The sequence below is a fragment of the Heteronotia binoei genome, chromosome 3, assembly GCF_032191835.1.
Source record: "Heteronotia binoei isolate CCM8104 ecotype False Entrance Well chromosome 3, APGP_CSIRO_Hbin_v1, whole genome shotgun sequence".
NCBI classification, from domain to species: domain Eukaryota; kingdom Metazoa; phylum Chordata; class Lepidosauria; order Squamata; family Gekkonidae; genus Heteronotia; species Heteronotia binoei.
Genome location: NC_083225.1, coordinates 131,271,434 through 131,286,442, shown reverse-complemented (window position 1 = coordinate 131,286,442; position 15,009 = coordinate 131,271,434). Strand labels below are relative to the sequence as shown.

The 15,009-nt window shown below is 41.9% G+C and overlaps 1 protein-coding gene across 1 annotated transcript; it reads right to left on the bottom strand.

Moving 5' to 3' along the window:
- Positions 1 to 13,109: 13,109 nt before the first annotated feature.
- HTR1F (5-hydroxytryptamine receptor 1F) lies at positions 13,110 to 14,693 on the bottom strand. The gene has a single exon (XM_060234436.1). It carries the CDS (start codon positions 14,657 to 14,659, stop codon positions 13,547 to 13,549), a length of 1,113 nt encoding a protein of 370 aa, XP_060090419.1. The 5' UTR covers positions 14,660 to 14,693; the 3' UTR covers positions 13,110 to 13,546.
- Between the last annotated feature and the right edge of the window lie 316 nt (positions 14,694 to 15,009).

Below are 15,009 nucleotides of genomic sequence, written 5' to 3'. Positions count from 1 at the left end.
CTCCCCCTGGAGAAAATAACTGTTTTGGAGGGTGGACTCTATGACATTATATTCATCTGAGGCATCTCCCCTTCTTAAAGTCTGGCTTCTATAGACTCCACCACAAAATTTCCAGGAATTTCCCAACCTGGAGCTGGCAACTGTAGTCAGGAGTGCCCCCAGTGAGTTCTCTCTCAAAGGCCAAAATAGGTCTGTGAAGCGCCTCCCCCCACCTTTTGACAGAACCAAGCTTGGAATACTATGGTTGCATAACAACAGCCACTGAGGGAAAATGAAGGACCCAGTGGGACAGGCCAATAGAATGTGAAGGCAGCTTCCCCAGTGGCCCAGTCCTTGTCTGTCCTGGGGCTGGAGGGTGGGGTTGCTCTCCACGAAGATTGAGTGACATGTGGCTCAGACAATGGGAGGGAAGGTGAGTTGTCACCAAGACAGTTTGCTTCTTTATAGGATTAGATCAGGAGGTGGTCAGAACAGATGTTTTTCCCCTCAATTAAAGGTATGCATAACTTAATCAAATGGATTACTCAGGATTTATGCAAAATATTATCCAGAAGACTTCATTAGCAATTCAAGGAAGCAATTACTCTCAAACTCTCTTTTGCATACATAAGATCACTTTTTCTTCTTCACTATTCCTTAAGTGGAACTTAATCACTTCCCATCATGGTTATGCTGCATCAATTGGCCAGAAAACTAACAGGGCATTCTTAAATTTGCTCATAACAAAGGAGGCATGTATATATCAGCAGCTTTACGGTTATTTTTGGCAAAAACATTGCCCCAATTAATGTATGGGACAATACTTGGACCTTCCTCTTCCCATTTTGCTCCTCTAGAAAAAGTCCAGTCAAGATTCTTGTGAGCTTTATTCCAGGTTCCAAGATGTGTGTCTAATGCCAGTCTACGTCTTGAGTCAGGGTTGGTTAAAGTGGAAGCTAGGTTAAGTCTAGCCTCTATTAACTTTTGGTTAAAACTAGTACACAACCCAACGGGTTTGACAGCTTTAGTCCTGCAAGATAATTTTCAATCCTCTTGGGAGAGGACCATCTACTCTAAACTACAGAACATGGGTTTCTCTTTAGAATTTGTTTTACAAAGTGGTTATGATCAAGCAAGATCAATGATCAAACAAAGATTGCTTGATATAGAGTGCCAAAGGGATAGCAATGATACCCCAAATTTCTAACTCCAGAGAAGATAAAATATGTGGTTGCCCCAGCACCCCACGTCTCCATTTTGGTGGTTCCTAGTCAACGGAGGGCTTTCACCTTGGCAAGATGGCAAGCCCTCCCATCTGCAGTTGTAGATGGGAGATTTTTTTTTTTAAAAAAACTCCCATGAAGGAGAGAACCTGTCCATGTGGCACTGATGAGGTGGAATCTAGTGAACATGTACTGTTTTGTTGTTTCTATCAGAAAGTTCGATCTAATGTAATTTCTCCTCTGCTTAATAACTTAGGTTGTTCTGATGCAGATATTTTAAGGAAGCTTTTGATGGGTGTGAATCCACAGATCACTATTAGCTGTGCTAAATTTTTCTCAGTAGCTTGTAGAATTCAGTGTGAAATTAGGTATAAATTCTAAATTTTAGAGCTATATAATAGGTCTGGATTTTAAATTCTTATGTATGAATCTTAGAGATATTCCTGTTATATTTAGATGAATTTTATTCCTAAATGTTTTATTGAATAGTTTTTGACTTGCACTGGTCATTGGCCAAATAAATTGATTGATTGATTGATTGAACTTAATCACTTTATCTCAGTGTCACCTTTCCAGTCAAGCCTTCCTGGATCAACATTAGTGGCAATCAAGCCACAGCCCAAACCTTTGTTTCACCCCAGTAAAGCAATCACAATTGTTTTCTAAACATTTCCCACCAGAAAGGACACACCCCACATTCTCAGGGCACAATTTTCCTATAAGGATCAGTCCCAAAAACGGACTCCATGTGTTGTGTGTTCTTGGTATTGACCACATACACTTCCACTCATGGGCTTCTTGTTCTTGTTCTCATTCACAGAATGAAATGCTAGTCGTTTCTCTACAGATCTGCTGCTTCCACAGACTGCTACCAGGACTGGTAAATATCACGAAATCCCTAAAATGCTATTTCCTGCTCCTCTCTGCCTTTCCATGTAGCTTTTGAATGTTATGTTATGTATTTTGCTGAATGTACCTTTTTCTAATTTTCTTTGTTAATAAAAAGACTCTTTAATTTGAACAAACAGCCTGTTTATTCAAGAGTTCTCACAGATACAATTCCCATAAATGTTGGTGTTTTGATCCAGTTATTCCCTCTTGCACAGTCTTCTAAGCTAATTCCCCCCAACTAATTGGAGACTGCCTCTTTGAGTAACAGAAGGAGAAGGGGAGTTCTGTTGGGGGGATTGGAGTCCCTTTTTAATGACATCACTTCTAGGGCAACTAAGAAGTGATGTCATAGTGCCATGTTTGTGTGAGGGAGACACTCTATAATTCAACCAAAACTCTGTGGTTTAATCATGGAATTTTGGGTGAATGCTAGAGTATCACCTGGGTGGCATACTTCACTCCTCCTCAGGTTTATCCTCACAACAACCCTGTGGAGGTATCTTAAACTGAGAAAGAGTGACTGCCCCAGGCTGAACTACAGAGGCATGATTTAGTGAGTTCTTGGGAGAAGTGGGATTTGAGACAGGTCCTTATAGTTTACAGGTCAATATTTAGCTGCTATGTTGCACTAAGTCTATTTCCTCTTTCCCTCTGGCCTGGCCTAGTAGAGTCTCCCACAAAAACCAAAATAGGCCTCAAAAGGGCCTGCCCTCTCTCCTGATCATTTACTGACAGAACCTAGCCTGGAATATGGTGATTGTCTAGCGGCAACCACTGAGGGAATCCATTGCTTAAAGCTATAGGTACTCCTTTTATCATTTTGAGGGTTTCTGTTTAACCCTCTTGAATGTGCTTTTTTCTCCTTCAGATTTTACTCTCTCTTTTTTTAAACCTAGGTAATTTTTCAGGTTTGTAGAACGATCTGTCTTGCCCAGGGCTTTTTTAAAGCAGGAACTCACAGGAATGCAGTTCCAGCTGGCTTGCCATCAGGAGGTGTGGTCTAATTGGCAAATGAGTTCCTGCTGGCCTTTTTTTGTAGAAAAAGTTCTGTGTGAAACAATGGTGATGTCCAGGGTGTGGCCTAATATGCAAATGAGTTCATGCTGGTCTTTTCCTACAAAAAAAAGGCTTGGTCTTGCCCATTCACAGTTCCAATTATTGGATCTACATATCCTCAGATTTAGCCATCTTGGCTATTAGAATATAGGTATCTGAGGGCCAAACTAGACAATATAGTGTCCCAGAGCTACCACTGCCATTTTACTGCTAGACGTCCTTTACTTTAGAAATGCTGCAGGGCCTAGACCTGCTTGGGACCACAGTGTGTGTGTGTGGGTGGTGGTGGTGGTGGTGGTGAGAGGCTCCTGTCTCCTTCCTGATGCCATTTCCAAGAGCCCATCCACCCCAGGAGACACTGTGTCTGATAACAGACGGCTGGTTTGGGTTGGCTTCAAGTTGTCCCAAAGAGAGCTGGCCAGAAATAGAGCACCCTGGAGCTTCTGGAGGGCATTCAGAAAAGGGGCAGGCCATAGTCACCCAGGGAGCATCTGGAATGCTCTCGCGTCCTGTCTGCGGCTCCCTGGGTGCTCTCCGGACACCTCCTGGCTTTCCAGAGGGCCAGGAAGGTGACCCAGCGAAGAGGTACCACTTTGAAAGTGGTGCCTTTTCGAGCCGGCTCCTGGCAAGCCTGGGATGGGACCGGGGCGGGATGGGGATGGCAGGCAGATGTGCGCATGTGGACATGTTTTTTTGGTCCGCCTGCCTCCTGTCCCTCGGGTGGCTTTAAACGCCCATCTGGTTTCACCATGTATTGTCTTGTTTGGTCCTTGTTTGTTTCAGTGAGTAATTTATCATCAGATTATATTATGTTCCAGGCAGAGACAAAAATAAATATATCATTTACAGACACCAGGGATAATATTTACAAGTGTGATATGTAGATTTTAGCCCTCTACAAGAAAATCAATATGAGCTGGGTATGATGCCAATGGCTTTCAGTGGGGGGAAAGCTTGAGAACATACATATGTAATGTTGCCTGTGTGGCTGTTCCTAGCAGCAATTCAGCTGCAGCAACTCAGGTGTTGCCTTGGTCCCCTCACTCCCTGCTGAAGACGGGCACTTGCCTTTAGCCAGAAGCAGTCTGAGCAGCAGAGCTGGAGCTCTGCCACCTGCCTTCTCCATTGTGTAGTCTGCTTAAAGCCCAAGGACTCAGCACCTGCTTCTCTGGACTCATGCCCAACCCCCCGATGAATCCAAAATGTTCCTGTGTTGGGGCCAAGTGTATTTGTACTGGCTGAATCCAAGGGGTTTTTTGGTTTTGTTTTGAAAGGAGATATATATTACAGGAACATTGGTTGTTGCCCATGACACACCACTATCACCTCCACCATTTTGGGATGTTTGCTTAGGATTTCTTTTTCTAAGAAGCAGAAACAGAGATGCAAAGGAGATCAGGGTCCATTATAATTCAAAATTATGCAGAAGGAATCCAGAGAGTTGCATCTTGTTGCACAAGGGTGAGAGAAACTTCTCCTCCTTGAATTCTTCATTTGTATATTCTTCATACCAAAACAGCCAGTGTAGTGCTGTGGTTAGTGTCAGACCAGGGTCTGGGAGATCATTTCAAATCCCTACTCTGCCATGGAAGCCTGGTGGATGTCCATGGGTCAGTCACACACTCTCAGCCTAACCTACCTGATAGGGTTGTTGTGAGGATAAAATGGAGAGAAGAATGTAGGTTGCTTTGGGTTCCCCCCCAGGGAGACAAGCAAGGTATAAATGAAGCAAAGAAACAAATTGATGGGGCACACCTATAGTTTATATTTGGGTAGCATTCCCAAATGCAAATCAACACTTATCCTTTGGTGGAGAGACTCCAGTGCAATGAAAATATAATGGATAATCCATCTGTGTTGCATTTAAGACACATCTATAGATTTGGATGTTCACATGGAGGAAAAACCCAGCGATTGTGAACAGTGGTACACATTGGAACTAGTCTAAAGATGGGATGCTTTGCATCTGGGTGTCTATAAAACTTGGACTTGGTGCTTGAGATGTGTAGAAATGCAGATAATAGAATTTAAACAGTTGAAGAGGCATACAAACTATAACACATGCAAAATCCTGATGTCTTCAAGGTCACAGATGCATAGGCTTCCCAAACCTCCCGCCCTGGCGGGGGACCCCAGGATTAGCCCCCTTCTCCCCCGCTTTCCAAAAATCTGGAAATCGGGGTGGGGGTGGTGGGGGGGTATGGCGTCTGGGAGAGATTCCGTTGTGAGCAGTTGCTTAAGGTGGAGAGCTCAGTTTTTCTGCACAAGAAGAGCCAAGCCGAGTCCAGGAACACCTTAAGAGACCACCAAGATTTTTAGGGTTATAAACAGCTTTCAGGATTCAAATTACCCTTCATCTGATCTTCTGAAGGGAACTTTGGTTGCAGTCACGCACACAAAGGTAGGAGGGCCTCCTGGAGGAGGGCAGGGGGGGAGTGGTAAGTTAACTGCATACTGCCTAGCCCTTGTAGGATTGCCGCTGGCCCCCCCCGCGCTTTCTAGCTCCTCTCTTTCACTTTCCAATCCCGGCGTTTACACAGAGAACCTGCTGGGATCAATTTGCAGCCGTTTTGCATTCCACAGGCTTCCGTCATCCCACTTCTTCATAATATTCTTCTTTTTGCACATTTATTTGGAAGCAAATCCCAGTGTTTCAGCTGAGCTTACTCCCTACTAGGCGCAAGAAAGATCATAGTGCCTCTGTTTCCTGCTGAAGAGAGCTGCCCCAACCTTGTGCACGCTGATTTGGGAGCGCTCTTTGAAGTCGGCATGCTGAATTAAGGCTGCTGTTCTAAGCAGTGTTACTGGGTGAACTTGCCTTCTGAGCTTAGGGTTGCCAATCCCCAGGTAGGGACAGGGGATCCCCTGATTTGGAGGCCCTTCCCCCATTTCAGGGTCATCAGAAAGCAGAAGGGGGGGGGAAATGTCTGCTGGCCATTCCATTATTCCCTATGAAGATCAATTCCTATAGAATAATGGATAATTGATTTGTGGGTATCAGGGCTCTGGGGGGCTGTTTTTTGAGATAGAGGCACCAAATTTGTATCATAGCATCCAGTGCCTCTTCCCAAAATACCCTCCAAGTTTCAAAATGATTGGACCAGGGGGTCCAATTCTACGACCCCAAAAGAAGGTGCCCCTATCTTTCATTATTTGAAAGGAGGGAAGGCATTTAAAAGGTGTGCAGTTCCTTTAAATATGATGGCAAGAACTTCCTTTGGAGTTCAAATATGCTTATCACGCCCTTGCTGCTGGCTCCACCCCCAAAGTCTCCTGGCTCCACCCCTAAAGTCCCCAGATATTTCTTGAATTGGACTTGGCGACCCTACAGATGCAGCTGAAGCAACCAGCAGTCAACCAGGAAGCAAGACAATGCTTGTCACTTTCTCCATTGTTTGTCTCTTTCACAGTGGCCGTCAGAGCTTTATAAAAGCATTGCTTTCCTCATTTCTCATTTGTAGATAAGAGGAGTGTGCACAAGAGCATCCCCATGCATACACCTTCTGACATTTTGAAGCTGCCTGCCAAGATTAAATTTATTAATATTGCAGTCATAGCTCTTAAGGACACTTAGGATATGATCACAGAGGAGAATGCTGTGTTCATAGTCAAGTGCTTTAGCACAAAATCAGAAATCCAAGAAGCAGCAGGGAAAATATAAAGGTTTTTAGTGGTTTCTTATACTTTGCCTGTGTAAATTGTGCTAGCCCAGGTGGCCAAACAGCAGCTTGGGAGCCGCATGTGGCTCTTTCATGTACATTGTGTGGCTTTTGAAGCCCCCACTGCCCTGTCAGTCAGCTTGCTACTCTCTTTAAATTGCTACTCCAAGTCAAGCCAGCTGGTGGCTTGGAGAATGCATTTAAAGTTGCTTTCTCTCCACTGTTACCTCTTTCCTCCCCCAACTATTTCCCTTCCTTCCGTCTTCTATGTGGCTCTTACAGTAAACAAGTTTGGCCATCCTTGTGCTAGCCTAATTGTCCCCAGGTGATTTTCATGAGCCAGGCAAGCATCAATGGCTGGCCATGGATGCAGGTGGCTCATGAGGTCTGAAGGGCTGAACACATTTGTCAGGTGAAGACATTTCTGTTTCAGTCAGTGTTTGGTTCAACTTTCATTATTGTTTGTTTTTATTATTCAATTACTGCACTTGTTTTTATCTTTTTTTCTCGACTATTAATGTTTATACTGGTTTTCATTTGCTGCTTTTTAATAGAAAAAGCTGTCTGTTACTGCTACTGTAAAAGTTGTATGCAATTTAGATTCTGTGCCAGCAGTATGTTATTTATATGCTTCCCTTTATACTTTTCATCTGCTCTTAGTATTTTGTTTTCATTTTTAACTTGATTGATTGATTTTTCTTTGGACATATTTTTCTGAACTGCAAGATATAAACACATTTAGTACAATGCATACATAACAATACTAGGGAAATGATATTAGTAGGATGACTGTGATCTCCTCAAAGCATATTCTGATTGGATGGTCATATGTTTTGGATGCCAGAATTATATATAATAATGTGCAGAAGTTTGTGTGTGTGTGTTAAGTGCTGTCAAGTTGCTTCTAACCTATGGCAATACCACGAATCAATTACCTTCAAAATGTTCTATCATTAACCACCATTCTCATGTCTTGCAAACTATGAGTCCATCTATCTCATGTTGGGTCCTCTTCTTTTACTGTTGCCTTCAACTTTTTCTAGAATTATTGTCTTTTCCAGTGACTCTTTTCTTAGAGTGTGACCAAAGTATGATAGCCTAAGTTTAGTCATGTTAAGCTTCTAGGGAGAGTTTAGGCTTGATTTGATCTAGATCTTACTTATTCGTCTTTTTGGTGGCATCCCATAATTAAATCCAAACAAATGATGACCATATAAACTACAGTTACACGATATACACTACAGATACAGGATGATCTAGACAGGCTGGAAAACTGGGCTGAAACCAATAAAATGAATTTTAACAGGGATAAATGTAAAGTTCTGCATTTAGGTAGGAAAAATCCATTGCATAGTTATAGAATGAGGGAAACTTGTCTTGGCAGTAGTATGTGTGAAAAGGATCTAGGCGTCTTAGTGGACCATACGCTGAACATGAGTCAACAGTATGATGTGGTGGCTAAAAAGGCAAATGCAATTTTGGGCTGTATCAACAGAAGTATAGTGTCCATCCTGATCATGTGAAGTGATGGTATCGCTTTACTCTGCTCTGGTAAGACATCACCTGGAGTATTGTGTTTAGTTTTGGGCACCACATTTTAAGAAGGCTATAGACAAGCTGGAACGGTTCCAGAGGAGGGTGATGAAGATGGTGAGGTGTCTGGAGACCAAGTCCTATGAGGAAAGGTTGAAGGGGGACGTTTAGCCTGGAGAGGAGGTGGCTGAGAGGTGATACGATCATCATCATCTTCAAGTATTTGAAGGGTTGTTATGGTGCAGAATTGTCTTCTGTGGCCCCAAAAAGTAGAACCAGATCAGAACCAATGGATTGAAATTAAATCAGAAGAGCTTCCAGCTAAACATTAGGAAGAACTTCCTGACTGTTAGAGCGGTTCCTCAGTGAACAGGCTTCCTCAGGAGGTGGTGGACTATCCTTCCCTGGAGGTTTTTGAACAGAAGCTGGATGACCATCTTACCGCAATGTGTATCCTGTGAATTTAGGGGGAGGTATTTGTGAATTTCCTGCATTGTGGGGTCCCTGGAGGTCCCTTCCAACTATGATTCTATGAAACTTAGCTTGTTATTTCTGTTTAGTCCTTGCATCTGCTAAAACATCTTCATTATATTGTATGTTAATTTGCTGTGCACTCTCTACCTATATGTATGGGCTGGTAACTTCTATTCTAGGTATCTGAGGAAGTGTTTGTGTACATGAATCCTCCTACCTTGAATAAAATGTTGTTGGTCTTAAATTTATTTATTTATTTTTTGCATTTATATCCCGCCCTCCCCACCAAAGCAGGCTCAGGGCGGCCACTGGACTCAAAATTTGTTCTGCTTTCTTCCTGTCTGCTTTCTTCATTGTCCAACTTTCACACTCATACATAGTAATGAAATGAAAAAGATCCCTTGGTTAAGGAGGAATAGAGACTTTGTGAGGCTAAGGGTCATTCTAAGATACCCTGCAGGGAAGAAAAGGCAAAAGAGAGGCAAAAAACCCAGCCATTTTAAATTGCCTCCTTTCTCTAAAGTTCTGACCTTTATACTGATGCTCTTTGCAGCTATTTCAAACTAATTTGAAAGGTGAACAAAAGCTTTTCACTATTCCAAATATGAGAGAAAGAGAAAAAAGATGATGGTTGATTGTTGGGGTATGGACAGCTGATGAAAGGGCATCTTCAAAGCAGACTGCTTGAAACAATGACATCGTCTCTAAGCATTTTTGAGTTAGCATAAGTTCAATTGCCTTATATGAAAATAAGAAAGTTCAAGGCATTTGCTATTGTTCAAAATGCTGAATACCAGTTAATTTTCATAGTCTTGAAGGCCAAAATTCCCCTCTCCCCATTTATACAGCATTTTATCTGATAGTATAGGAATCAAGGCTACAACTTTACCAACATTACAAATACAGGAAAATATAATCACCCAGTGATGGAGAATTCATCCAACTGTTTTTTTCAGAAAGTTCTTCCAAACAGTATTTATTCTTTTGGTGAAAAATCTGCTTCTGTTTTGACCCTGACGAACTATAGCTTTATTGCCTTTCCAACCACTAGTTCTTAGAAATGAAACTGACCCATTATTTTCTTCCATAGAAGTGTTTTCCAATTAAAAGAAGTGTTCCATAGAAGTGTTTTTCCATTCAAAGGAAAAAGCAGCATTCTGATGACATGATCATCTATATTTCAAGAACACAGTAGCAGTTCCCAGAGTACATCCCATCCTATACTAGTGATCATGGTAGAATCACACTTGTTTTAGGCAGTGCGGAATTAAACCCTATGGAGGCCCCTAGGCAGTCAAAATTTCAGGGGCCCCCTTGCACATGATCTCAGAGGTGGAGTGCCTGCCCCACTACCTGTAGCCTCCACTGCAGCCTGCAGGAACTTCCCCCAAAGCCCCTTTGACAAAACTGCAGGGGAGAGGCAGAGAGAGGCAAACTTGGCAATGAAGCCAGCAGCAGCCACACCAGGCAAGTTGAGCAAAGAGCATCTCAGTTGCTGGCTGTGCATGCAGGCTAGGATGACTGCAAGCAGGGGGAAAATGGGAAGGACCCTAAAGGTGTGGGGGCCCATAGGCCAGTGCCTACTTGGCCTAATTGGTAATCCAGCCCTGGTTTTAGGCTTAGTGACTGGGCTGGGGTTGGGGGTTCCTCCATCCCCACAGTAGGGCATCCCTGTCAACAGGGAAACCATTGAAACATGAGAGTCTGAGAACCCACCTGGCAGCAAAATTTCTTAATAATGTACACTTGATAGTGACAAGGAGACGAGGTAAGTCTCTGTCATGTTTCTCTGTTGGAGAAACTGCCTTGGACAGTGGCTGCATGGTTGCTTCTGACCAAAGTCTAGACTATGGTTAAAACTCCAGAGTCTGGTGGGAATTCTTTGTGTAGACTAAGCCATATTGTGAGTTGCTGTCCAGAGACCCTCCTCAGTGCTGTTTCCTGGACCGCTCAGAGACTCACACCCAGCATAAGGCAATTAGCAATTTTTTTAAAAAATCATCTGATCAGCAAGTGTTTGTTTGTTTGTGTTTGTGTGTAAAAGCTACTTACCAGATTTTGAAAAACAGTAGTACAGCACATTCTGCTCTAAAGACATTTTAAATACCCAAGAAAGAACTCAGCTCCAGAACAGAAGTCCACCTTTGCTCTTAGCCCTATCACCGCATTTCCCAAATAAGTGTCTAAGCAGTGCACAAACCATCTTTTTCTTCTTCTTTTATTATCTATGCATTGATCCATTTTCTGAACCTGAGCCATTGAAGGTAGGTAGACACGATAGCTTCAGCAGCTTCTTTCCTATAGCCGTGCCTCTTCTCCTCTTAGTTCTGCTCCATGAGTTTTTACAAATAATGGCAATATAATACTTTTGAACTCAGCAACCACTATGAAAATTGACAATATAAATCAATTGTCAGAACTGTGATTTATTAGTTAAGAAGTGCCCGGCTCTAAGTCCCATATTGGAACATCCAATCAGGACAAACCGGTTTAAGGATAGCACTGCACAGTCGTAACAAGTCCTTCATTTGACACATCATGTCAAGATCCTTTTCTTTGGGAAATTGCCCTTTTGGAAAGGCAAATTCATGGCACTGTTTGGAGTCAGGAATAATATCAAGTGCCAGCCAATTTCCCCCTTTCTTGTAGCTTAATAGATTGGAACACAGTGGTTGCTGAGTTTGAAGAAGCAGTTACTGGCTGCAGTTCTAACAATATGTTCTCAGTTAACTTTGCATAGGAGCAATATTTATATACAACATAATTGCAATACCCCCTAAATGTCCTGAACACTGTTTTGCTCATAGCAATTAGCATCATCAGATGATCTACTCAACCTGTTAAGAAGCTTCACAGAAAAGCCAATGGATAAATGCACGTTCACAATGCTGGACCAATTTGATACTGGTTCAGTATGATCTCAGGCTACCTTCACTGTGTAAATTGCTATTTTTCCTGCCAAGGCTGCAGAATCTTAACATTTACACATAACAAGGCCTCAATCCAGAATCATATCTGGGGGAAAAATGCTTGCTGTTCCCTACAAGTGGGTTGGATTCTGCAGTCCATTTAAATGTTAATGGGGAGAGAACAAAACTTTGCAATTTCTCCTGTCCTGCTGCAAACTCCTGGCTTTCTTCAGGATGCCCTGTCTCCAAACAGCAGCATTTGGAGATCTTTTTAGATTATAGAAGGAGGGGGAAGGTGAGAAAGTCCAGTTTCTCTGATGGAAATGCCTTTTGTTAACAGAGATTTAACACAGGATCCAAGCTTACATGTCTAATTCTACCAGATGCTATACTCTAGGATTTCTTTGCCAGAATATTTTGGATGCAAGACCAATGACTCACAGTAATGTGACAAAATATCAGATAATTTAATCCTATGCAGGTTTACTCAGAAGTAAGTTCTACTGTATTACATCTAGGAAAGCATGCGTAGGATTGTTTGTACTGAAGGTATGAAGTGGTAGGTTGCTGTATGCTAGACCTTGACTTTTTTACAGGCATATTTTCAGTTTGTGAAGCCTGCAGACTGAAGAAACAACATTGAACCATTTATGCACTCATGAAACACAGTCCTGGGAAAACATATGAAGAGTCTGTTTTCCTCAAGATTCTGCCTATCAGTTGTCCTGTGACAGGAAAGTTTTTGTAATTCTCAGCAGTCCTGTTTACCCTATGTTAATGAAATTGTGTTAAGGATCAGTGTGGTTCCCTGTTAGCTATCCCATGCTGCGATGCCTAGTTTCATATATCTCTTGAAGAATATGCTAGCTTAATTAGGGGAGTTTAACTTTGTTTCAGTATATGTATGGAAGTGGCAAGGCTAAACTTTTAATCACAGAGTCAATTTTTCATTGTATATTTTATAAGACAAAGCCAATCGTTACAACTTTTTAAAATAAATGCATGTTAGATAGAAGATTGTCAGTTCTAATCTCTATAGTAATATTTTGTTTAATGAATGAGAAATCATGTATGCCTTTTCTTAATTTTAGAAGTCATTGCAGAAAACAGATGCCTGCCTTTCCTAGAGACAGTTCCTGTGCACCTTGTTTTATGCAACTTCTGCCAAGCAAGAGCTTATTAAACTACTTTCTTGCAAAACTGCTTATTAAAATGTGTGCTTAATGTAATTGTTCTTGTCTCTGATACGTATAATGACTAAAGACCACATCTTAGCATGTGGATCACAATCACCATAAGATGATAATGATAAAAACTGAGTTAGACATATCTCGGTGTCAATGCATTTCTTAAACTCAGCTAAATTGGATCAAGCAGAATTTTTTTGCCCAGATTTCCTCTGAATGTCTGCCTTACACTACAGAATCTGAAATTCTAGAGACTAGGTTCTTCCATTAGAATGTATTATATCAAACTTGTTCTGCAAAGTCTTCTAAAAAACTGCTTTAGGTTCCATTCAGAACAAAAGAGGGTTACATGCTTTGAAAATAAAATAAAGGCTTCAGGAATATTATAGGCAGTGCAGAACTTGATCCCCTCCCAACACTGCTGTGATACTAGATCACCATATTATGTCAGTGCTGGGGATATGTGGGCAGCCTACAATGTCCCTGAAACCTTCTAGGTTGTCCTGGATGTCTATGGATTCTGGCAAATTCTCCACTACAGTTGGATAATATTCCACCATTGGCAAAACTATTATCTATCACACAACTTTTCTTTCAAATACCAGTTTTCAAGGTGTCCAAGGAGTACAGTTGTTTCAGAGATAGCTTCTGCATCGGATAAGTTTCTGGAAAGCTTTCTTGAAGTCTTCATTGAAGATTGTATAAATCAACGGGTTAACAAGAGAGTTGATATATCCCAACCATGCCAGAAAATTAGACATTTCTGGTGAAATCTGACAACTTTCACAGGTGTTAACAACCACTTCCTTCACAAAGAAGGGCAGCCAGCAGATGACAAAGGCTCCTAAAATTAAGCCAAGGGTAGTTGCTGCCTTTCGCTCTCTTGTGGTAGAAATCCGTTGCCTCCTCCAGCCTTTCTCATTCTTGGACTCAGAGGTGGGGCTTCGGAGTGAGATGTGGATTCTATCAGAGTCTGCTGAAGGGTTGGTTGTACCATCTTTTGTGCATGATGTAGATGATGTTAGCCTACAGCTTTTTTCACTTGCTTCCAAGAGACCCTGTCCATTGACTTCCTCTTTGAGAACCCGGCTGACACTTCTTCTATGGAAAGTCTTGGCTGCCTTGTATATTTTGTAATAAAGGATCAGAATCAATGCCAGTGGGATGTAAAAGGCCCCAAATGTGGAATAAATGGTGAAAGCAATGTGGTCATGCTTAATGATGCATTCATCATCCCTGCTGGCTGCCTGGTGCCGCCAAAAGAGTGGCGGCATTGAGATAAAGATGGAAATGACCCACACAATTGCAATCATGATGCCAGCATGTTTAGGTGTCCGTTTCCTGGCATATTCCACAGCATCTGTGATTGCTCGGTAGCGATCCAAAGCAATTGCTGACAGATGTAAGATGGAACAGGTACAGCAGGTGATGTCAACACTGAGCCAAATGTCGCACATCACCTGGCCCATGATCCAGGTCTCCTTCACAATGTAGACAATGCTGAAGGGCATCACCAAGATGGCAACCAGGAAATCAGTGACAGCCAAGGAACAGATTAAATAGTTGGCAGGGTGATGAAGCTTCCGGGTCACAATGATTGCAGTCATCACCAGAGAGTTGATGACAGTTGTCATTACAGCCAGCACAGAAAGCGTAATTGAAACTAGAACCTTGGATGTAGGAAGTTCTTCTGATGTATCATTTTGTTTCAACGTATAATTCTGTTCAGTAAAATTTAGGAAATCCATGCTTTCCTTCAAGGTGATCTTTACCTAGTGAAGGCACCTGCAGGAAAGCAAACACACTTTAGAGAAAAACACACACATGTATATCTGAATATACAACAGTATTTAAGATACTTTGCAGCACTTAATAATAAAAATTTCCATGTTACATTTTTTGCCACTCCTTAAAAAAATTCCTTTAGTTTAATGTAGGAATACTTGTCAGTGAACTTCCCTCCAGATGGTACTGCATTCCCTACCTTCTGGTTTTAAACTATTTTATGCCCAATCCAATTTACATAGAAGTAAATTATTATTTACTCTTATACATTTCTCTAGAGTCTATTTCTTTCCTGTCTACCCTCCTCTCGATG